The 25,214-nt window shown below is 34.9% G+C and overlaps 1 protein-coding gene and 1 long non-coding RNA gene across 2 annotated transcripts in view; one reads left to right on the forward strand and one right to left on the reverse strand.

Annotated features, from left to right (window-relative positions):
- LOC125227121 (neural-cadherin-like) overlaps positions 1-25,214 on the forward strand; it is a 147,198-nt gene that overhangs the window by 107,934 nt on the left and 14,050 nt on the right. Inside the window, 2 exon segments of the mRNA XM_048131339.1 lie at positions 1,628-1,831; positions 6,394-6,612. Of these exon segments, the coding sequence (XP_047987296.1) occupies positions 1,628-1,831; positions 6,394-6,612 (423 nt within the window).
- Positions 13,910-17,139, reverse strand: LOC125227123. The gene is made up of 5 exons (XR_007177142.1): positions 17,040-17,139; positions 16,596-16,716; positions 16,065-16,135; positions 15,707-15,802; positions 13,910-14,069 (listed from the first exon to the last, which is right to left on the reverse strand). It is a non-coding gene; the product is annotated as an uncharacterized LOC125227123 (long non-coding RNA).

A 25,214-nucleotide genomic window follows, 5' to 3' on the forward strand; every position in this document is an offset into this window, starting at 1 on the left:
CAAATAATAAGTAAATGAACCGTAAATTTAAAAGAAAGGCAGGAGCTTCGTTGAGCTACTGTCCTAAATACATTATTGGAAAATTAATATCACGGGACCGATCATTTGTTTAATGTCCTAGGAAAATTGAGACAACTAAACTCCTTTCCGATATTATAATGATATCATTTAATGGTCGATTTTAACCGATTATAACCAGTACTGTCGTAAATATAAAAGCACTCTAAAGATAAGAACGAAAAGCTTAATGGTTATATCTGCAAATTTGTCATGGAAATATATGACCAGTTGAAATTTGTGATATTACTTTTATGACAATAACGTAGAAACTGAGACTGCAAGCAACTTTAAAGTTGGTATATTCAATTTGAGGCCGGATCTACGCAGGGAAACTATCCCATCTATAATGAAACTTGTTGTTCTTCGATTTTGTCAACAAATTAATCTTGCTAGTGAAACTACGCAGAGAAAGTTTCTGTTGTAGCTACCTACAACAGAAACTTTCTCTGCGTACTTAGTTCAAATTTTAGTCCAATACAAAAGTAGAACTTAAAGTCTATTGTTTTACTTCTGTAAATATATTTTCATTTTACCTTCTGTATAAAAACCTTCTGTTGTACAAATGTTGTTGTACAAACTGGCGTTCCTCCAACTTAATATATTTTCCAAGAGTAAATTGACTTTACTGTACTTTAGGTACATATTTTTTTACTTAGCGCTCTTCGGTAACTTAATAACTATATTCTCAGACGATATTAATTGTTACCTCCGTAATGAGACGACGACGGGGACCTAATAGAAGAAGTTGCAGAACCATTTGCCACTTTTCTTTAATTTCACCTTTTTCGAGATCTGAATTAAGACTGAACTACTTAGTATTCCTCTTCGGTGCCTCCTATTCTTTTATAGTTTGAATCGAATTTCACTGCAATGCGTACCGATTAGTAAGTTACTGTAACGACCTCAGCCATTTTTTCTAAGGGTTTTAACGTTTAAGTAGATTTATAGGTAATTTTAATATGCCCCATGTGGCGCGCGACTACGCAATACGCATTTATGAAACTCTTAAATAACATTTAATTTCGCACAAAGGGTTATACAATATTCGTTTGTTTTCCCCTTTTACGCACATATTGGTACATAGCGCGTGCGCTACTGTGGGTTTTCTAATGAACCTCTATACGCAATCACTTAATGCGAATTGGGTATCCGTTACAGATCGTTTCACAAAAGCTGGCACAAATGATTTTTGATTATGTGAGAGGCACCTGTATCGCTACACTTACAGTACACAGTCATAATTCGAGGAGCAACTGTTTTATTGGTTAATGTGATTTTTTTTCATATTGTGCTACTTTATCGCACTAATGCGAGAAGTGATATTTTATGTGCCTAAGTCCTAATCTTCAAAAGGCTATTCTATACTGAAAAACATCGTACGTTATGTATTACATGTGTGAAGAGGAAATTCTTACTCTTTTACGCAATTGTGTTGCGTAATTTACCTACTCATACTCACTCACTCATCGTTTCGTTCATACCAGCTCTTGTGAATATGTTGTTATATGACACTGTTACTGTTCGATCAACCTGCGATAATTCTATAATCTTTAATCCCGTCCGACAGTCCTGGTGCTAGTGTTCGTGGTATACAACCGGCGGCGTGAGGCGCACATCAAGTACCCCGGCCCCGACGACGACGTTCGCGAGAACATCATCAACTACGACGACGAAGGCGGCGGCGAGGACGACATGACGGCCTTCGACATCACGCCCCTGCAGATACCGATAGGCGGGCCGCTGCCCGATCACGCGCCGAGTAAACTGCCATGTAAGTATCTTACGACCATTTTGATTGCCCTTATTTATTTTCATCTAAACTTTAATTTCGTAGCGTGTCATGTCGCACTGACCGACTGCTGTCACTGCCGAATCACATTACCTGAAAAAAAATCAAAGATTTTTTGACAACACATGCTGTACCTACTCCTTACATACAACAGTTGCAGCAGCGGCATTTGTTCTAGTTCTAATCTTATAAAGAGGTAAAGATCTTTCATGAAGATCCGTACGTATAGGAAATCTAAAAACAAGTGTGTGAACTACGCTTCATACTCATGAGCGATTTCTCATATGCAGAGTTTCAAGAGAGGTTTCTAATTGAATGCTAATTAATTAAAGCTTTTGATTTGATCATCTACTATTAGTACTAATAAACATTTCTTTTATTACAATCAATAGTACTCAGTCCCGATCTCTGTAATTCGTTCAATAAAATTTTAGTACATATTTACATAATTAAATAGTAAGTAATTGTAGAATTTACTGAATTGACTGACTAAAATCCCGTATAATAAATACAAGTATATGATCTGAATTAATTTACATCTGAGATGTCATTTAATACATTGTTCATTATATTTAATTACTAGATATACACCGTGTTTCACTTAACACTAAAAACCTGAAAACACTTTGTTCAGAATCGGGAGTAGAATCGATTGAGCTATATCTTGATGGGGGTAATATTTTTATTTAAATTAGTATTATTAGTTATTTTTTACGTGCCCATTCTATTGTACTCGTAATACAACATTGTGTATATCGCATTGCTAGAGGTTGTTTACCTTTTTTCAGTATTTAGGGGTATTAATACTGGCCGGTTACTTGGATGATTATTTTTTCCGCTACTAGTTTGACGTTGTTTGTCAGTTTAATCTTAATGTTTATCATAAGTCATAACAAATTGAACTCGTACCTAATTACAACCTTGTCATTTTGAATATTGAGTTTATTTGCTTACTGCGATTACCTGTCCAATTTGAAGTTTACTGTGACAAAGATTTAAAGTGTTTTACAGTGACATCTTAGCTGTCTATTGGTAAACCTTATGTCGTTGCAGTAACGTACACAAATAAATAGTCTTATGGTTTATGATGGTAGTTAGCAATTATTTTATTGAGTGTAGAGCTAAAAGTCAAGTAGAGCTGTACAGAAAATTAAAAAATCAATTTAAAAAAAAGTAACGATCAGATTAAAAGATGAATACTCTAGATGAGTTTAAAAAAATAAAAATCAGTTGGGGTGTCTGAGGTTTTGAGTGATACCGGAAACACCGTGTATAATATACACAGTAAACATAACAACATATTGTGATACAAAAAATACATGTAGGATATGTATTTTTTGTTAGCAATGTTTGCGACGAATATATCTGCCCAAAAACGCAACACATTTATTTCAGCAATTTGATAGAAAACCTAATTTATCAAACAGAAAATAACAAGTATACCTATATTTATATTATTACAGTCGATCATTACTGCCACTCCTTTTAAAATGATCGTTTCATTTCCTTAAAATTATCGAGAATGAAAACCTCCGCTCCGCACCCGCACAAGAGACGAGACCTATCAAGTGCGAATAAACAAGCTTTGCATAAAAGCCACAACTGAACCTTGAGAGGGTCTAAGCATTTCACGGTAGTCATCTAGAGAACCGTTATATAAGGTACTGCCTATTACTAGTAAGTACGCAAAACAACCTACTTCGCCGGCCAGCCGAACCCTTTTTACTTATTCCGATCTGAAAAGTAAAAAAATCTTCTTTCTTTAAAAAAGGTTTCCTTAACCGTGGTGTTGTATAAAATGTATAGCATTTTTGTTTAGACACAAATTTAAGTTGTGTGTTATATTCGTGTTTCGTAATTTGATGAATTGAATAGGCGCAAAAATAACATTGTTACTTATTAATTTAAGACGCTTTAAATGACTTTTTGACATGAACCAAAAAACCTCGATTATACTTGTGTGCATTATGTTAATCTTCGAGGAAATACTATTTTGCTGACTATAATGTAGTAATATATTAGTATTGCATTACCATCAAAACGACGCATGAATGCCAATAACAATAAAACCGTCAGGGTTATCCTTCGAGGAAGATCTCTAGTACTTACATTCTTTATGAAAATTGGAACGGATATATGCTCATCGGGGACACCACATGGCTTATTCAATTCTAAGAGTAGGTATAGGTATACCTACTACACAAGGGTATTCGGTAATTTTTATTTGCAAGATAGGCACTGATTTGTACGTGATTAATAAAGCTTGTGAAATATGTAAAATATATTTAGGTAAGACAGCAAAATAAGGGTACCTATTCCAAATCACTTTGGATCGAAAAATGTTTTATGCTATATTTAATAGACCTACTGAATTATAGATATAAAACACAGCGTACTCTAAAATATAATAATAAAAATGCCAAAGGTATGTTAGTAGTCCCCTGGGGAAACTCTGCCGGCTCAATATTTTTTTTACGAAATGATTCTAAATTTGCTCATGGTTTTAGATAGGTACTTATTAGATTAGGACCTACGAATCAATCAGACTATCTGATGAAATACTATGAGGAGAGACTTTATTTTACAAATTGATAATGAATTATAAAACTAATGAAACTATGGAAACGGATCAAATCGTATAAAACACAACTTTTTCAAGAAAAACTATATTGTTATATGTCAAACTTTTCAATGTGCAAAACTACCCACATTACAATTACAAATTAATTTAAAACTATGTGCTTCTGCTTCTGTACCTTGCCCATTTGCCATTGCCAATCTAAAGCCTCTTTTTTAACCACTCGTCTTCGAACATTCAACGACTTTATACCCTACTTATAAACTGGAGTCGATATCACACACTAAAGAACATGCGACCAAGTCCATTGGTAGTTGGTGGTCATGGATTTCACTTTATAAGACTAGAGTACTTATATACTTTGTAAAATACTGTACGAGTATGTAGGTATCAAAACATTGATTTAAACTTATACGTTTTAAGGACGGCATTGTCCCCGTGGTCTCGGAGCAGACTTAAGACGATACGATACAGGTCAATTCTCCATACAAACGCTCTCGACTATTTCCTCCCCGGTTTTTGAAGATAGAGCAATGATTTTTTCAACACAGATTATTATTATTTTTATCTGTGTCGAACCGTTTTGATTTTTTTGCTATGTTTATTTTAAAAGACGCTAGAGCCAATCAAAAATTTCTAAAAACGGCCTTTTTCAATATGGCTCAAAAAAAGGTGTGATACTCAAGATCGGTAACAATTAGCCAAAAAATCTAAACGGTCTGACACAGATTATTTCATTGTTATTCAGATTCTCAAATTTCGTTCCGTTTAAATAAGTTTTGAAGGAGGAAACACTCGAGAGCGGAACCTCGATTTTAAAGATTTTTTCGCAATATATTTTAACTGAGTTGTTCTTAATGGACTTTTTTTTCGATAAATCTAGTTATACTAGTACATTTAACTGAAATTCCCAAAATGGAAAAGGGGACTCCTTTCCATTTTAGCATTTCGCTCCCATAGCGTCTTAACGTAATAATACGCGATTAAGTCCCGTTTGCAATTTTAAATATACCTAAATAAATAAATATTATAGGCACAGATTGACTGAGTCCCACGGTAAGCTCAAGATGGCTTGTGTTGTGAAACGATATATATAATATACAAATACTTATATACATAGAAAACACGACTGTGACTGTGTGGTGACGGGTTAAGAATTTCACCACCCCCTTTCTTCCCGTGGGTGTCGTAGAAGGCGACTATGGGATATGGGTTAAATTGTGGCGTAGGCGAGAGGCTGGCAACCTGTCACTGCAATGCCACAGTTTCGTTTTCTTTCAACCCCTTACTTGCCAAGAGTGGCACTGAAGCTTTAGTAGTTTCATGTGCTCTGCCTACCCCTTTATGGGACACAGGCGTGATTGTATGTATGTATGTATAGAAAACATCCATGACTCAGGAACAAATATCTGTGCTCATCACACAAATAATTGCCCTTACCGGAATTCGAATCCAGGACCGCGGCATAGCAGGCAGGGTCACTACGCGCTAGGCCAGACCGGTTGTCAACATTGACTGACATTGATGACTTGATTGAAATTACAAATACAAATAATTTATTAATAAAAACATAATTGTACAGTGATTGTTCTTAAAGGCTAAGAATTGTTATACATACCGGGTGAAACAAAATAATATTTTCTGGATCTACTCATGACTACAGCCAACTTTTACTATGGGACCATCTTCGAAAACATCACTTCAAAATCTACATCTTCATACAAATTATGAACCCAACTTTTGATATGATTCATTATTATGTACCCATTTCTCCATACTAATTCCTTGCAAATTTGCATACATCTTAATGAACTCGATACCAGAATTTACACATTTTTTTTGCCGAATTCGATATAAGTCCCATAGTAAAGTTGATCGTAATCATGAATAGATCCAGAAAATATTATTTTGTATTACCAATTTTGTTTCACCCGGTATAAGAGTTGATGACTGTATGTTTGAACAGATCCGCTAATGGGCGTCGGGCTCGGCGTGGGGCCCATGGGAGTGGGCGTGGGCGTGGGGCCGGTGCCGCTTCCCGGCGAGACCAACGTGGGCATGTTCATCGAGGACCACAAGCGGCGCGCCGACAGCGACCCCAACGCGCCGCCATTCGACGACCTGCGCAACTACGCGTACGAGGGCGGCGGCAGCACCGCGGGCTCGCTCTCCAGCCTCGCATCCGGTAATACTCTTTCAACTTTTCTTTCTTTCATTCCCACCTCAACTTGGTGCTAGCAAAGAGTCATTGTCTGAACCATAGACAGAAAAAAATGTAGAGCGGGTACTAGGCAAGATCTACGCAGTATACTATTGTATAACCTTTTATAACCTTTGAAGCATATACTGAAAGGGACAGATGTTACTACACCCGATCTTCAATCAGTACTGTGGTACATACCGCTTTTCACTCTAACTTTATGAAAATTATATAATTTTTGCTGAGAAACTGGCCATGGTGACGTCATCACATACCTATCATCTAGGGATTTTTGTCTGTCTATGAACGGTTTTAGAGTAAACTGCAGAGATACTGCCCCCTTAAAGTTGAAAGTTGTATTCATTCGAAAACTTGATGTTACCTAAATGTTTTGGTAGCCTCATTTTGTATGGAAATTTGTGCAGCGCGCCATAAGGTAAACTCAGTTTATCTAATGAAATATACACTAAGCTAAATCTTTCTTGTTTATTTCCATCAATTACTCTTTGATTGCTTGGTACATCGGGAAAATAGTCCACGCCTATCAGATTTGTACCATCATCATTTCATTTGGTCGTCATTCTAAATTTAGAATGATGTTCTGGTTGTTTATCCTACCTGCTTGTGTTCCATTCTACTGAAATGCTGAAACTGAACGAACGAAAACGAACAGCCTATAATGAATGTCCAAATTTTATCCAAAAATGACTGACGTAGTATTTCGTTTAAAAGATTTTTCGTGTATTAAGATTAAATGGGTTTTGCTCTGTAGTCGACACGACAACGGCAAACGAAGCAAAGAACGATATTAAAAATCTCAAGTACTTATTGCTGAATAAAATAAAATACCAACTGAAAGTTTCTTGAAAAATCAGACATCATTTCTTTCGCATAACGAAACATAAATTTATGGAGACGAGGGTTAAAGAATTTATTTATTAAACTTAGATATTTAGTAGATTTATTTACAGATGCTATTTTTATCTATGTCTTCCTAGACAAATAAACCTTGTTGACTTATATAAATAAGTCCTTTTGAAAAGACACTCCTCATTTAGTAACTCACGTCAAAAAGTTTTATATAATATTACATTTATTGATTAACTAATACGTTTAAACCGCTGTCGTTATGATTACAAGTACCTACGTTAATAAGCACCCTAGTTAATATTCAGAATGCCTGCTCGTTACACCTAACATGTTCTAGGGATTATTTAGCATTTATGTAATTACCGCTATTCTTAAACAATTCGCTAACGGCTGTCTGAGCCATTCATGTGGTTACTAATTGGTATAATATTAAGTATAAAGACATTATAAATAATGTAAACCTCCAAAATCAACAGCAGTTTCAAAGGAAAAACCTCACGCGGGTTCCGATGTATATAAGAAATACCTAAGGTAAGATTGGGTAAGAATATAAACACCGGGGGGAAACTAACACTTGTAGGGAATTCTCAATATGTTATTCTTGGTACGAGTAACATAAACTAGGTATGTTAGTTTTACCCCACCTGACCTTAGGTACAGCATTAAAAGTAGCTTATGCTACGCGACTAAAGTATTAACCATCTTAAACTTTACACTTCAGGTTCAACGGACATTTAAACGTCACAGATGCGTGTAGTTTTTTTAGTTCAAGTCTCAGGCTAGCAAACGCGCTTTATGGCGAACATGCTGATAGTTAATAAGGTCCTAAAAATTTTGTCATAACTGGCCTCTGTCTCAACTGACCTCGATCCTGCCTATATGACAGAAGTGACATTTCACTAATTGGAAAAGTATTACAGGATGGCAGATAAGTACCTTCTTTTACCGTTGTTTCTTCCGTTACTCTTGATGGTGACTGTACTGTACTAACAAGCGGATTACCTGCTTAGGTAAAATTTAAACATTGAAAAATATAAATCTTGTTAAATATTTCGAAATTTACCTGTGATTCAAACTCATTTAGATCGCCTATAACAAAATAGTATTATCTCTTTTTTATACGCGGAGACTATCAAACACTTTCATTCATAGAGATTATTAGAAAATATTTACGTTTTGAAGTATATTTCACGAATGGCTAGTAGGTTTTCCATATCGAAATACAGGTACAAGTAAATTTGTATATATAAATACAAGTCAAGGTGTTTTCACTCGATGTTTAGGAAACATCACGGACGATCGATCGGCCAATTCATCAAATACATCAATTTCCCGTACGGTCGAGGCCTAGTCAAGCCAAGATTGCCTTTGCCGGCAATATCGATGTTTCATTCATCGGTGTTGCTCGGCTCATGATTTTTGACTTCAGTTCCTGTCCCTTATTTGATGTATTTATTAATTATGATTGCAAAGAAGAAAAATATACCTAAAACTAGAATAGGCTAACAGGAGTATTATTTGGCATAGGTTATTATTATAGTTTTTACAGATACAGATCATATATTTGATTAATATTAAGAGGGGGTCGTACGAAATCCTCGAAAAGTGCATTCGGCGTTTAACAAATGCTGCTCACATTTCTAAATTAAATGAAATAAAATAAATGGAGTTATTATCTTAAAGAGTGTGTCTACAACTTTTGACTATTCAGAATCTCTAATTATTAAAAGTATAATAAATAAACACACGCAAAGTTGACCTAAAATGAGAAAAACGTATGTCGCCGTTTAGTAAACTTTGTTAAAAAAATTCAATACTTTAGTTATAACATTAAGTGATTCTAAAAGCCAGATAAATGGACTAGAAGTTTTGAGGTTTTTTATATTTTTCCTCTCAAAGGCAACAAAGAAATTTTACCTTAAATTTAAAGTATCGTAAAATTTCCATACATTCGCCATTGCTGTCAGAATTCTCCTTTCGATTAGATGCCGTGAGCGGCTCATCGGAGGCAGACGTGTCGCCGGTCGCTCCGCGTTGACAATTAAATTTGACAAATATTTTGACAGAAAATGGTGTACGTACACGAAAAACCATACCAGTGTAAAACTGTGCTCAAAATAAATAGGGTAAATCAAATATGTCAGGTGGAGATCCAATCTCATTTAAAATTTAAAGGTGCATGGCTTGTGCATAAAAAATAAATAAAAATATATCACATTATTAAAGAAAATAACGAACACAACCGAATGAGTATAAATGATTTCATTCTAGTTCGGTTAAATTGAAAAAAGTTTCATGTTTTGTTTTACTCATTGGAATACATTTTCATTACGCTGGTATTAACAGTACGTCATTTTAAAAATATATATGACAGTACCTACGTCAAATTTTGTCAACCAAACTTCACAGGTTGTATGTAAACAATTACAATTTAATTTATTCATACATATTCAGATACGTATTAATCGATTCTTACTTAGAATAGAAAAAAGGGGAATGCGAGCGGGTATAGGTATAGTGCTTCTGGTTCAAATTTAATTGTGTATATAAAAAAATGACTCAATTTCATTAAAGATTTACTTTGTGCATACCGCGAACACGTAACCGTAAGTTGAAAACAATAATAATTATAAATCACCTAAATACATCGTTGTTTACAAAGCGCTTGTTTTGAATGGCACTTCTCCACTCAACTAGCCAAAATATTCATGGAAAACCAGCTGGTGACCAGCATAAATGACTATGAACAGCCGTGCAAAAATATCTGATTTTCTATAGGGGGCCATAAGTATATGACGACATGTTCCCGGCAAAAATTTGTGATGCTCCGTGACCGGCAAAAACATCGTCTCTCTTTCTAGCGTCTCGCGAGCGTATAGCGTCGGGCCAACTGTATGGAAAAAGACGCCGCGTCAGCGCGGCCATACAGTTGGCCCGACGCTACGATCGCAAGACGGTAGATGTGGGAGGGTCCTTATCCGCATACATATCTGATCGGGTCGCTTAAAAATATTTGATTCTATATAAAAACCTAAATTACACTCTCACCCGCATAAATATCTATCCATTGTTAAAGCAAATATATATCTTACGGGCTAGAAATCATTAATATGTAATTAAAGTGCAATAATAAACCCTACCTGGTTGCCTTACAGCCGTTAATTGTATGAGGTGATTTGACAGTTCACAAAAACGGTATAGACTTTGTGTCATTGGATATTGTAACAGAACAAGCGTCTATGACGAGGAAATGGACTCGTTATTACATATAAAACTTACGGCGAATCAACTTTTCTTTGACCAACTTTTTGGAGCATATTTCCTTCGGGATTTCATTGAATATTTTAACAAATAATATCTTTGATGGTTAATCACATGTTCAGTTACGTCATCACTGATAAAATTCACTATTATTTAATGTAAAACAGGTTGGAAAAACGTATTTATCAACAAACTACGTTCACATGGACGGAATACTGACACTGACAGTTGTCAGCTGCGTAACGTTCCGATATTATGTCTTGGTTCCAATTACAAGTCAGAGAGGTAATAATCAGTAATATTGACTATTATACTTTCTGAATATATCATTCAATGTAACAATTAGGAACAAATGTGATCTTTCTTTACGAAGTCACTTGCTAAATTGATTTAAACAATCTTTCACAAAATAATATTTACGTAAAAATATTTGCGAATCGCTCCACTATTGGACTGCATAGGTATCAATATCAATAGCACTGTCTCTCTCTAAAACACGTGCACTCGGCACGTGTTGATAAGCAAACATCCGTGTGTTAATCGTGAACTCTAATGCATAGGGCATAAGACTTAGTAAACAAAGCACACGATTGAGTAGCCATCTTGTCGGAAGTCGAATGTCAGAAGTCGGAAGTCGAATGTCAGAAGTCGGAAGTCGAATGTCAGAAGTCGGAAGTCGAATGTCAGAAGTCAGAAGTCGGAAGTCAGAAGTCGGAAGTCGGAGATAGAATCTATAAAAGGGTCGGAGCGAGCCGACGCGCGTCATTCTTAAAATATCTATAAGACTAACAATGTCTCTGGCTTTCGTGTGTTATACTGGTGAGTGAAGTTGTTCTGCTATTATTTCTCTGTTTGTTTTTACTTGGAAATTATTCTAAGTGATTGTAAACTTTGAAATTGTGTCTCTGTTTGATTGTGCGGGGACAATATCGTCGTACAGTTGAACCTAGACCTGTGGTGGAATTGCTTTACTGTCAGATGTGGGGTTATTTTAGTGTTCTATTTATAGTGTAGTGTTGCATTTAAATTGATGTGTATAGTGAAGTTTTCTGTGCTTTGTTTTTTTGAGTGCCGTCAAGCAATACAAAGACTGGGTCGATGTATGGCTGGTGCTTGGAGATAAGTCTGTGTTTGGTTTTGTAGGGAGTAATTCTTGCAAAACTAAGCTTAGATTATAGCACGTAAAGGAAACTTCACTCGTTTGTTTAGTTGGTCAGTAAAATTGAATTTAGTAATTTTCTATGGGGTTATTTTGTGAAAGTTATAAGCCAGATCATTGTTTGTGACAGACTGTTGTCCGGCTAGGCGCTTCTTCCCTTACGGTGTCAAATAAGAGGCGTTTAGGGGTCTTTTTGTTCCAAGTGGAGGCTTGGGCGTCTTTATTTACTTACAAAAGGCGTACTTTCTCACCGGTCTCAAAGAGTCCAACTGTTAGATGGAAGTGAGGACTTTCACGATTGACGAAAGACATTAGGAGTAATCCTTGCTCACTGAAGTCGGCAGTATTTGAGGCTGGGGTCCTATATATATTTATATTTATTTACTCGGTGCTCTAGTCCATGCTGGCGTTGGTCGCTGGGGATTTCGGTTGTGATCGATCCACATCTAAGTAAAGTTGATCGCAGCTGGGTCTCTCATGTGGCTGGTACTGGTGTGTCCTAGAATACTGGATATATACACGGATAGGGCGATCTACTCTCTGCTACCCTAGCCCGCGGGCAAGAGCAGAGGGGGGGATCAGAACATAAGCCTATAGGTTGCCTATCTCAGCTTCGCTGGCTGAACTGTACAGTTCTAGTAGGGATACACTTGTACATATTCTAAACACAAGATCTATGGTAAGTGAGGGTCTGTGTTTCAGATATGTTAGAGTAGGGAAAACGATAGGATTAGGGTAGAGTCACACACTATTTCTATGAAAGTAGAGTTCTTTTATGATTGGTCTTGGAATATAATTGGTCAACGTGTATTGTGGAGAAATAATTTAACTACTACTATTTATACGGTTTAAATGGACTTTAAATGTGGTGTTTATTATCTTAAAATATGTGGTAAAACTGGTAATTTATAAAATCTTTTATTACTTAATTTATCTGAGTGAAATTAATAATTGTGGTAGCAATTTCTGATTCTTCGTGTAGCATCGAGCCAGTGAGTGTTGCTAACTAGTTTTCAAGGTAAATTCTATCAAGTTGGTTAGGGAAACAAACTATTCTTTGGAATAAAAAGCATAGGTTTGTTATAGGGCCCAGTGGCATGCGAGCGCCGTCCACTGATGACAAGTCAAAAGCTTCAAGGAGTTACTAGACTTATTTACTTCGTTCTCAGTGGTAGCAACTACTCGGAGCCTTGATGATACATTAGAAGGATCGAGAAGTTATGGTCTATTAGCAGTATTGGGGAAAAGGGGGATTAGCTAGGGAAAAGAAACAAAACAAAATAAAAGGGGGTTAGTTCGTAGATAGATAGCCCTTCAGGCTTACTTGCTTAGGATGCCTGATAAAGTGGTTTGATCAGGTTAGGGGATTCAGACGGCAACGCAAGGCAGTCCTGCAACTCGAATCCACTAATAAGGCGTAGCCGATGATTACCAAAATATTTTTTAATATTTATTGCATGTATGTTTCACTCACTAACTTTTATTCTAAAATTTCTTCATCACGTTATTAATTTTCTCACATATAACTTTCTAGGCCTAAATCTGATAAAATACTCTTCTATAACACTATATTATTATGCTACAATAACCTTTATTCTTCTTTAAAATATAAATAAATAAAATTTTAAAAATTAGTCAAAAATACAGCTGATACTCATTAAAGGATCTAGGTTATTGCGGATCACATCGAAGGGTTCTACTTATTCACGCTAGACGATCACAAGGCCAAATTTAAGGGGTATATTTAAAGGGGGGTTAGCTATAATGATGGTTAGTCAAGTAAGTAAGTAAATAAGTAGGGTGAGCGGAGGTTTAGTTACATTTGGTTCCGTGCCCAAGGGATCTAAGATGTGCTCTGTAGAACACATCTTGGATACCAAGGTTTATAAATAAATAATAGGAATTAGCCTTACCAGGCTACATTTGTTGTTGTGAAAACGAGTGGGTGTGCTGTATTTCTGACTTATTTCATCTCTAAATAAAACTCATATACCTAATATTTTTATTCAATCGCTATTTCATAAAAACAAAAATAACTTTATTGTTAATAAACACGTCTGTAGTATTTTCTTCCATTGTTAATTCTTGCCGCGTTCCGAGCGAAGTCATGCATCAGTACAGAATCAATTATATTTTCGTCTTCCTCTGGTATCTGTAAAAATAAAATAATAAAATTAAAGTAGTGTAGTAAAGTTAGACAAAATTAATTTCTAGGAAATTAGCTCATAATCGTAGTGGTTAAACATCGTCCCGATTAGGCCATTTGGTTGCATTGCTACGTAGCAATTGTTGGCTTTGGCGCAACTTAACGTTTCCTTGCGCCTATGTGTAGTACTATTATTTATTCTGTGCCTTAATGTATGTTTTTTATGGCTGTTGTATAGGCGGGGCTAGTACGTAAAATACTAGGTACTTATAGAAAAAATATTCATGTACCTAAAATAAAAGAAGGCGCGGAGCTGTAACACTTTAGAAGAGTTTGCCACCTAGTGACCGTAATTGGAAACATAAGTGTGTACACTATGTACAATAGCAATAGAATTTCATGTTAAAACAAATAGTTCTCTATATGGTCTAGTACATTTTCATAGCAGGCTCTGCCATCTTCAGGGCTATTTTGAAAGCTCACATCACGTTTGCACTTCACACCGGAGATCGGATAGCTTCGATGCTGTCTTATATAGTCTATGAACACTCTGATGATATACATATTCCTAGCAGGCTTGTTATACAGAATTTCATTCATAGGCAGGATAACTACAGTCTAGATGTAAGGTTATTTTCCTAAAATAATCTAGGATACCTAAGCCCTAGATTTAAGACCTAGTAATACAAGAAGATAGGCTCTATTAGTCTAATGTTTATGGGGGCGCGATCATTTATTGTCGCGCTGAAGTACAATATTATATGGGGCGTCCCGCCATTTTTCTATGAATGCTGAATAGCTACACGCATGTGGTACTATGACAAGTACATCCTTCGATGGATGGTTTGTTTGCATTTTAGTTGTCACGCTATAATCTACGTATTGTCTCACAGGATTTCATACATCATACAATAAATTGACAAAGTCTTTATACTGAATATTTTCACTATGAGAACAAATGTCTGTCTGTTAGGTTATACGTATTAATCATGTTAGGACTAATTTAGTTCATTAGCTTATAAGTCATCATATATTTTCATATTACATCCGTAGTAAACAAGCATACGTCCCTCTTGATGGTGAGAGGTCACTGTAGCCTATATCTGCCAATTATTTCAATAAATTAAATGCACTGTACGAATTTCAACTTTCTATACGTATATATTTTTACGGTAGTAATACAAATAAGTATGTATGTATAAACAAGATTTTCAATAGGTCCATATGACATGAGTTCGATACCTCACATGATAAGCTGTAGGCTAGTCTAAAATAGTAAGTGTAAAACCATACAATCATTATGTTCGGTAGATTGTGTACACAGCTTTTATACAATATTACACAAGTCAGGAGTATGCCAACATACATATTTTATTAGTTAAGTTAAATAGCTACACAATCGTCACCAGATTTCCTACGAAATTACCAGCATCTGGGAGGTCGTACCTTGCCATACCTTAACTCCACCACTGCTTGATCATTGTCACAATTGCTTAATGAATTTCATGAAAATTGATTGAAATTTGTAATATTCCTGTTAAGTAGGCATAGATAATAAGCACTATTATCATTATAAAACCATATTTTACTGAGGTTCAGAAAAAGTATGTGGTATGTGGTACGCATTAAGTATGTAAACTTACCTAACATGACCGGGTCCAGTCTGATTGTCGGATTACTTTGTTGTTCAGTAACATTGAGCATGAGCTGGTAGTGTAGATCAGTGAGCCTTTAGTACACTGAAAGGAAAAAAAATATATTAAAAAGTTTGAGAACCCCTGCCTAGCAGTTCATATCTACATGAGCTAGGACATAAATTAGTAATAAGTTTGCTTAGCCAATAAAATGATGATGAGTCAGTTAAGTTTGATTTTTATCCGGTCGCTCATGCCTCGCCGTTTTGCTTTACGCTTCACTTCAATTTTCTAGATAATGATGCCATGAGCTGTTCACTTTTAAATTTAATAATTAGAACGTGTTATTATAATAAAACATAAGTACCTTTCATTTATATGAAGTCAGTAGATATATGGAAGACGGTCCAACCTGAAGCGTGGCCTCTCGGGTAAAACCTGAAATTGTAGTTAGAAATGCTGGTAATAATTTATTTTTTTTCTTCTTAGTTAAGATATGCATGCGTTTAGCTTAATAATCGCACAACAAAATTTTGTACACCCGCATAGTGGGTAAAACATAGAATAGCGCTGCCATTAATGTATTTATCACCTTTTCTGTAACCTATGTTTAACAAAATAAAGAATTGATTGATTGATTGATTGATTGATTGTATATATGAAAAAAAATTAGTTAAAAAAAAGGGTGTATGTATGTTTAAGGAATCTTATTTATAAATACGTATCATTAAGATTGTTTATATTTATCTAGGCCATTCATGATTAAGAAAAAAAAAAGAAGAAGAACAACCATATCCATGTTTCTATGTAAAATTTCCTGCCGAGTCGTTTTACTCACTAAGTAGAGTTAATTAAGTTAAAAAGTAGCTGTTTAGTGGCAATGATTTTTTGTACTTACTTGAGGATAGTGCTAAGACGGAGTACAGTCCATAAAGGATACACCGGAAAATTCCTCAGTCCACCTGCACATTGCCGACAGCTGGTTGATGTTCTTCAATGATGATAATCCATTTCATATACTGAAAATTGATACATACACTTTTAAACTCATTGTAACACAAACAAAATTTATGCTAAGTCTGGATTTTTAGTCTACATAATTTTATTTAAGTATCAGACGTCAAGTTTTATCTTTCAAAAAATACAAGATTAAAGCTTGGACAAGATTCAATGCCTATTTTTAAATGCCATGACATTCATTTGAGGTCCTACAAATATTGCTTCCCATAATCCATAAGCTTGAGAAATTTTATTGGTTGGAACGGAAACAACATTACAAGTTCCAAGAACAGTTAGGTAGCCTAGATCAAATAAATTAGTCGAACATATTTTTAATGCTTACCGTTTAACCAAGGTATGTTCAGTTTCTATAAATATTGATTTCCATAAATTTGTGGCAGATGTGTAGAAATATCGGGCATTGTAAATTCCAATTAGATGTTAGAAAAATCAAACAACCATATAAACCTCTTTGAAAGTAGCCAATATATTTTGACAGTTAGGACTATTTCACGTACATTTAGAATATTTAAGATCCTCTTAGGCAATGTGAAAGTCAGAAAGTACGAGTAACGTGGGGAAATTTATTATCATTAACTTATCTGACGACAGAACAATGAAATAAGCAACATTTCACCAATATATTCGGTCTAGTCGTTGTAGTTCGCAAGTATGTTCTGCTGGGTTTCGAAAACGACGACTAGTTTGAAAACACATCAAATAATAAAACAAAAGCTTACCTTTCATGCAAAACTGCTTTTGAAGTAGGCAATTAGTTCACTTTATCAATTGAGGCATAGCCCGATAAGACATCCTTTGCATGGGCTGTTTGCTCATTAGATCATGAGTATGAGCACTAAATTCTTCTATTATCTTGATGAGAAACACAACAAAACACATGTCCATTGCATTCACGTTTTTTCAACAATAATGGCATGTCAATTTCATCATAACCTCACTCGTTAACGGAAAATTGCAGTTCGGGGTTTCAAACATTCTATTCAATATACTCTATGGTTTCAATTTGATAAAACAGGCTCACTTTGTCGACAAAATTATTTGAAAGCGGCGTGATTAGGGCAAATAATGTTTTGTTTGCATTTTCTTGCAAAATGACAAACGACAAAATGGCGAATTTGCTGTATGGACCAAAGAGAATATAATCACTACATTTTAAGAGTCGGGACTCCCATACTAGCGAGTGAAGTCAGTCAGTATTAGTTTGTTAAGAAAATCATTACCACAATTTACGACAAAACCTGTCATCATGTCAGTGTCAATGTCATGTGTCAAAGATCTGTCAAATAGGGTTGGAAGCTACTTGCTTGTGTTTGTTATCGATATCGATAAAATTGAGAGAGTTGAAACGTAGGCTTCACGCAAAATGTACTTTACTCGAAATTAGGGTAAGGTCGAATTAACATTTAAATTGTATATTATTTATGTATAATATTTGATTCAGTAGACTAATGCATGGATAGGCTTAAGTGTGGACGCAAATTTATTAGTTGAAATAAAAAAAAATGCAAACAAATTGTATAGCGTTTAATTAACTCGAAATACATCCCGATGTTTCGACGGTCAATGAGTCTTACGATAATATTACAAACACGAAGGACTCCATCTCAAGTAAATTAATCAAACTGACAGATGCCTCAAATTTGAACTTGACAGATAAATAGCAGGGACATTTCTTTTTTTAATTGTTGGCAACATGTTGGTAATGATGTCGATTACAAATTTCATACAAAATTTGTTTTGTTCCTAGTTGCATCAGCCTGGTATAGACGGCACATGACCGGCGTCGGCGCGGAATTGTTTGTCGTTTGTTTAAGCCGATTAAAACAAAGCGGATATTTAAATAATTCTAATTGAAGATCACGTGATTAATAACAAGTTTAAAGAAAAACAAAATCAATGTCGTTCCGAGAAAATAATATTAAGACACATTGAAATCAACGGAAGTTGGTACATATCTGATATTACCAGAAGTCAAATCATGTCCCATTAATCGGGCGTAAAATGAAATATTTCTTCATTGTAGAAATTAGAAATCATATTTTGTCATAATCACATTAAAGTCGATATACCATAACGAGAAGTACCTAATTTCGAGGAGTATTTGCTTATTTTACCTTTTTCGACTGAAATCTTTAACTTCCGCAATCGAAACTACTTTTTAACTACAAATTTCTGACATAGATGGCGTGCAACAACGATTCTTTTCTTCGACGTTTTTGATCGTAAAACATAGATGTCGTTAATAGTCTCGAAACATGACTATAAGTTTGCGTTTTATTGTAGTTGATGTTTCCAAAACAAACAAAAGCCGGCTATTTTGAGGTTAGTTTGGATAAATTACGGACTTGTGAAAAGAAAATAATGTAAGTTAGTTCAAATTCAGTGAATATGCATTTGTTTTATCCGTACAAGTGGTTTGTAGCGTTATCTTGCCGTCGCAAGGGACAAAAGTGAGTGTCGCCGTAACATATTGGTTACGATCGAAAATTGTGTTTGACGATTGTTCTAAAAAAAAAGCAGATTGTGTGTCAAAAGGAAGTGTTTAAAATAGTTATTATATAGCATCAGTGAAGTGCAATGGTGAATAGTGGTGATCAGTGTTTAAAATTCAGCAAGAAAAATGCACAAAGCAAGTGAGTACAAATACAAACAAATATTACCTAGTATTTAGTCGAACCAGTGATTGATTTGGTATGGTTTTTAGAAACTGATTGTATATGACATTTTATTACATATTATTCCTTCTTATTAGATACAATTTTACGGAAATAGTGCGCTGAAAACACTTCAAATTTCAACAATATTGATTATTTTAGATTTCAAATGTGTTTTGTAACTTAGAAAAGTTTTAATTTGTGATAAGAGTATTCATTACATATTATTTCATGTTCGTGAATTAAGTAAAACAAAATGTTTCAAGTAAACTTAAACTTTACATAAAATAATTGGGAATTTATAAAATACCTTCGTCCGTTAGTTATTTGATGGCTAAATTCGACCGGTTCCTTAACTCATTCGTGGCTCAGGTAGTTTAGGGGTGGATTAATGTATGGGAAGGTTCATGCGATGGTGGGTTCGAATCTTACGTTTGCTTCACTTTTTGTAATTTTATTTTGAAATACCATTTTATTTTGTTTTATATTTACGACTTTGTTTTGTTTATTATTTTCAAAAATAAAAATAAAAATTACTTTTTTTTTGGAAATTATTTTAAAATTGAATGAAGGTGGTTTTTACAACAAGTTTTAGGGAGTAGTTAATGTTACTAATGTGGTATTTCATTATTTACAATTCAAGTGAGAGATATTTTTGGAAAACTGGAAGCAGGTTGTATTCCTCAAAAACTTGCCATTTATTGTACAAATAAGGAGTCGACTTTGGAGATGAAGAAAATATTGATTAGTTTTGCTGTGTTCAAATGACTGGATCTTCTAGTTCTGTGATTATGCTGATTGTGATCAAGTCTGCAGCGTGTCTTCGGAAGAGATTTCATGGTGTCCTGGGTTATGACACCGACTGAGAAGAGAATAGTTTGGAAAATTTTGAAATATTACCAGGAGGCCAGCAGGATTTAATCATCATCATTAGTTACTCAAGAACTCATCATAGAACTAGCCAAGTATGAAGAAAAAAAAAAAAGGAAGACCTTTGACCAAGTTCCTCAACCCATTGTCGTGGTTGTTAGCAATTTGCTAAGTTGCTGCAACTTAGCAAATTGTTAACAACAACAGAAGGAATAATTTGTCTGAGGTTACAAAACTTTCGGGGCATGTTATACAATATTGAAGACATAGAATAGGACAATACAAGTTTTAAGCTCGTTTCAAGAAAAATTCATTATTTTGTTATATTATTATCCAATCAAATAAAAGTATTTTGAACCTACTTATGACATCATTTTGTATTTTATCATAAGGCAATTAAAACCAAAATAAAATTTTGCAGAAAGTTTGAAAAAAAAAAAAAGGAATATATTTTATCAAAACCACATCAAATTTGATGTTACATTATATTTTACAAAAAATATCAAAACCAAATCAAAATTAAGGGTACATCATATTTTGCGGAAAAAAAATTGAAAATATGAAAACCACTTCAAAACTGCAATTACTTTTTTTTTTGCAAAATTGTATTATGCGTTTATTATGAACATTACATGATGTGTAATGTAAATTCTATGAGTACATTGGTTACAAGTCAATGACTTCTTAGTAAAGAATGTTTATTTATTGCGACATACTTATGTGGAACATTATTATTTTTCTTTCTTATCATCATCATCATTATCATTATTTTAAACGTGTCATGAGTTCTTCAAAATTTTATTGAGATGCAGTGTTATTATTATCAGGGTGGTAGAAGTCAAAATTTTGTCTGAAATTAATTTTATTTCTATAGTAATCTGTGTGATAAAGGGCTTTATTATATTATATATAAGGGCTATATCGTATAGTAGCTATCTGTAATGTAACCATCAGCGGAGGAATCGCTGACTCCCGAGTCACAGTTTTCGACCTAGTTCGGGAGACAGAGGCATGACCCTGGTGAACTGATACAAACCTAACAATAAGTTTAAAAAAAAAAAAAAAAAAAAATAGTTTCTCTGTCACTTGGTAGTTTCATTTCTAGGATTATAAAATGGTGTATAGTGTATGTAAATCTATAATACGGTTTTTTTTTATTATCTAGATAAAGAAGTCGGTTCATTATGTGGACAACAATTTTTTTTAAATTTTTTTTTTGTATAGAGAATGTATTGAACATTCATTGTATGGTTGGATTCTTTTAATATAATCATAATTGGACATATAGAATCTAGTCTACCTGGGGTAGACATTAGAAAATTCAGAGCGGTGGATAAGCTATTTTTCATTTTAGTTATTACAGTTAGCAGTGATATTTATTATTTATGCGTTATCACTTTTTTTACATTATATAGGGTGGTATACTGTACAATATCGGTAATCACCAGTGCAGATCCTCGTTTCTAAGCATAACTCGGTCAGTATTTTGTTCTACAAAGATCGGAGTAGGGAGGGCCACTATTTTGTTTAAGTGACTGTACTTACTTTTATAAATTTTTTGCATTTATGCTATCAATTTTGCATTGAGGAATGTAATAATGAACAAAAGACAGGGAAATTGAAAACAGAGTAGAATCCTTACAGTGATTGACTGTGAAATAAAAGATGTTTACATAAAATGTAACATTTTGTCCGTACGAACATTTTATTTTTAGTATGTGCAGCAAACAATTTTCACACATTGTCAAATTGTTTGCGGTTAATAAATACTTTGTAAAAATGAAATATAGACGTATAAAATGAAACCTATCATAAATAAATTGAAATTTTCTTTGCCTTCGAGTCAGGGTAGAGTGGGGTAAAGTGGGATACGTAAATTTTTGAAGTTATTATAGAATTTTATTTTCATTTTTATTATTTATTTTGATTACTTTTAAAAGCGCTGGCTTTCTGTAAACAATCGAGTGAAAGCGTAATTGAGGAGGAATGAACGAGTGTATGTGTATAAGTTAGAGGTGATGAATGCTTATAGATGAATGGTTGATAGATTGAATGACTGGATATGACGGATGTAAGATATGAAAGTGTGTCTCGAATGTTTTATTTTATGGAATGAGTGGATTGATATAGACAGACAGCGCTGGAAAGTGGTCAAAACTAGTTTGGTCGGAATTTGCGGGGAATAAACAGCAGGGGGGCTGAGGGAAACACATTAGCCATAAAAAGCTTATCGGTTAGGTTAAAATCCATTTGGATTCGACCCATTTCAAGGGTAGTTTTTCGTGGCTACTCACTCTACAAGGTAATAAGACCCATACTAAAACCACACACCTCATCTTGAATGGGATGTATTTGACAATCGACATAAATAAAAGGGCCAAAATCGTCTAGTGAGAACGAGGCTCTTTTCAATATTTGGTTCCTTGTTATGTGTTCAAATATGTGAAGTTTAGTATTATCAAATCATTTCTTCATTTGATCATGATATGGTACCGAGTTGAGGTACATGCTTATGTCATTTAAGGTTTGTTTTATAAAAAAAAAAAACACATCCAAACAGATCTTAAGTCAGTATATTTTATTCAAGTATGAGACATGCGCCAAGACATGTGGGTGGAGTGATTAGGTAGAGAAATTGGTTTGAGTTCCGACAATGGAGATTGAAGGCTCTGGACTTATAATGAGAGCTCTAAAGGTTTCTTCGTAATTGCGTGGGAATTTATTGTGAACTCGTTGAAATTATTACGGTAATTATTCCGGTCCAACAGTGTGGATGGAATGAATATTCGCCGCGACCGGGGAACGAGCTAGCAAGAACGGGTTAATAGGACCTATCAGATTCACAACCTGGTATCCCTGGCGATGCGTGGACTCTGAGGAAGGAGTTATCATGGTTCATTGTCGAAATTCTGATGAGCTGATTTCAAAACTGAGTCGCTAGCAGTTGCATAGTATTGGAATACACACCACACGATTAGAAATGGGGGGATATTTCCGACTGATCTAGAGATATTCTTCTTTTATTCAATTTTATTGCTTCTTTTGCTAAGTGAGATTGGATTTTTTTTACAAACCACTTTGTATTTTATAAAAGAAATCCAATCGGGGGCGAGTTGTAACAGAACAAGCGTCTATGACGAGGAAATGGACTCGTTATTACATATAAAACTTACGGCGAATCAACTTTTCTTTGACCAACTTTTTGGAGCATATTTCCTTCGGGATTTCATTGAATATTTTAACAAATAATATCTTTGATGGTTAATCACATGTTCAGTTACGTCATCACTGATAAAATTCACTATTATTTAATGTAAAACAGGTTGGAAAAACGTATTTATCAACAAACTACGTTCACATGGACGGAATACTGACACTGACAGTTGTCAGCTGCGTAACGTTCCGATATTATGTCTTGGTTCCAATTACAAGTCAGAGAGGTAATAATCAGTAATATTGACTATTATACTTTCTGAATATATCATTCAATGTAACAATTAGGAACAAATGTGATCTTTCTTTACGAAGTCACTTGCTAAATTGATTTAAACAATCTTTCACAAAATAATATTTACGTAAAAATATTTGCGAATCGCTCCACTATTGGACTGCATAGGTATCAATATCAATAGCACTGTCTCTCTCTAAAACACGTGCACTCGGCACGTGTTGATAAGCAAACATCCGTGTGTTAATCGTGAACTCTAATGCATAGGGCATAAGACTTAGTAAACAAAGCACACGATTGAGTAGCCATCTTGTCGGAAGTCGAATGTCAGAAGTCGGAAGTCGAATGTCAGAAGTCGGAAGTCGAATGTCAGAAGTCGGAAGTCGAATGTCAGAAGTCAGAAGTCGGAAGTCAGAAGTCGGAAGTCGGAGATAGAATCTATAAAAGGGTCGGAGCGAGCCGACGCGCGTCATTCTTAAAATATCTATAAGACTAACAATGTCTCTGGCTTTCGTGTGTTATACTGGTGAGTGAAGTTGTTCTGCTATTATTTCTCTGTTTGTTTTTACTTGGAAATTATTCTAAGTGATTGTAAACTTTGAAATTGTGTCTCTGTTTGATTGTGCGGGGACAATATCGTCGTACAGTTGAACCTAGACCTGTGGTGGAATTGCTTTACTGTCAGATGTGGGGTTATTTTAGTGTTCTATTTATAGTGTAGTGTTGCATTTAAATTGATGTGTATAGTGAAGTTTTCTGTGCTTTGTTTTTTGAGTGCCGTCAAGCAATACAAAGACTGGGTCGATGTATGGCTGGTGCTTGGAGATAAGTCTGTGTTTGGTTTTGTAGGGAGTAATTCTTGCAAAACTAAGCTTAGATTATAGCACGTAAAGGAAACTTCACTCGTTTGTTTAGTTGGTCAGTAAAATTGAATTTAGTAATTTTCTATGGGGTTATTTTGTGAAAGTTATAAGCCAGATCATTGTTTGTGACAGACTGTTGTCCGGCTAGGCGCTTCTTCCCTTACGGTGTCAAATAAGAGGCGTTTAGGGGTCTTTTTGTTCCAAGTGGAGGCTTGGGCGTCTTTATTTACTTACAAAAGGCGTACTTTCTCACCGGTCTCAAAGAGTCCAACTGTTAGATGGAAGTGAGGACTTTCACGATTGACGAAAGACATTAGGAGTAATCCTTGCTCACTGAAGTCGGCAGTATTTGAGGCTGGGGTCCTATATATATTTATATTTATTTACTCGGTGCTCTAGTCCATGCTGGCGTTGGTCGCTGGGGATTTCGGTTGTGATCGATCCACATCTAAGTAAAGTTGATCGCAGCTGGGTCTCTCATGTGGCTGGTACTGGTGTGTCCTAGAATACTGGATATATACACGGATAGGGCGATCTACTCTCTGCTACCCTAGCCCGCGGGCAAGAGCAGAGGGGGGGATCAGAACATAAGCCTATAGGTTGCCTATCTCAGCTTCGCTGGCTGAACTGTACAGTTCTAGTAGGGATACACTTGTACATAT

This window comes from Leguminivora glycinivorella, chromosome 6 (assembly GCF_023078275.1).
Source record: "Leguminivora glycinivorella isolate SPB_JAAS2020 chromosome 6, LegGlyc_1.1, whole genome shotgun sequence".
Classification (NCBI taxonomy): domain Eukaryota; kingdom Metazoa; phylum Arthropoda; class Insecta; order Lepidoptera; family Tortricidae; genus Leguminivora; species Leguminivora glycinivorella.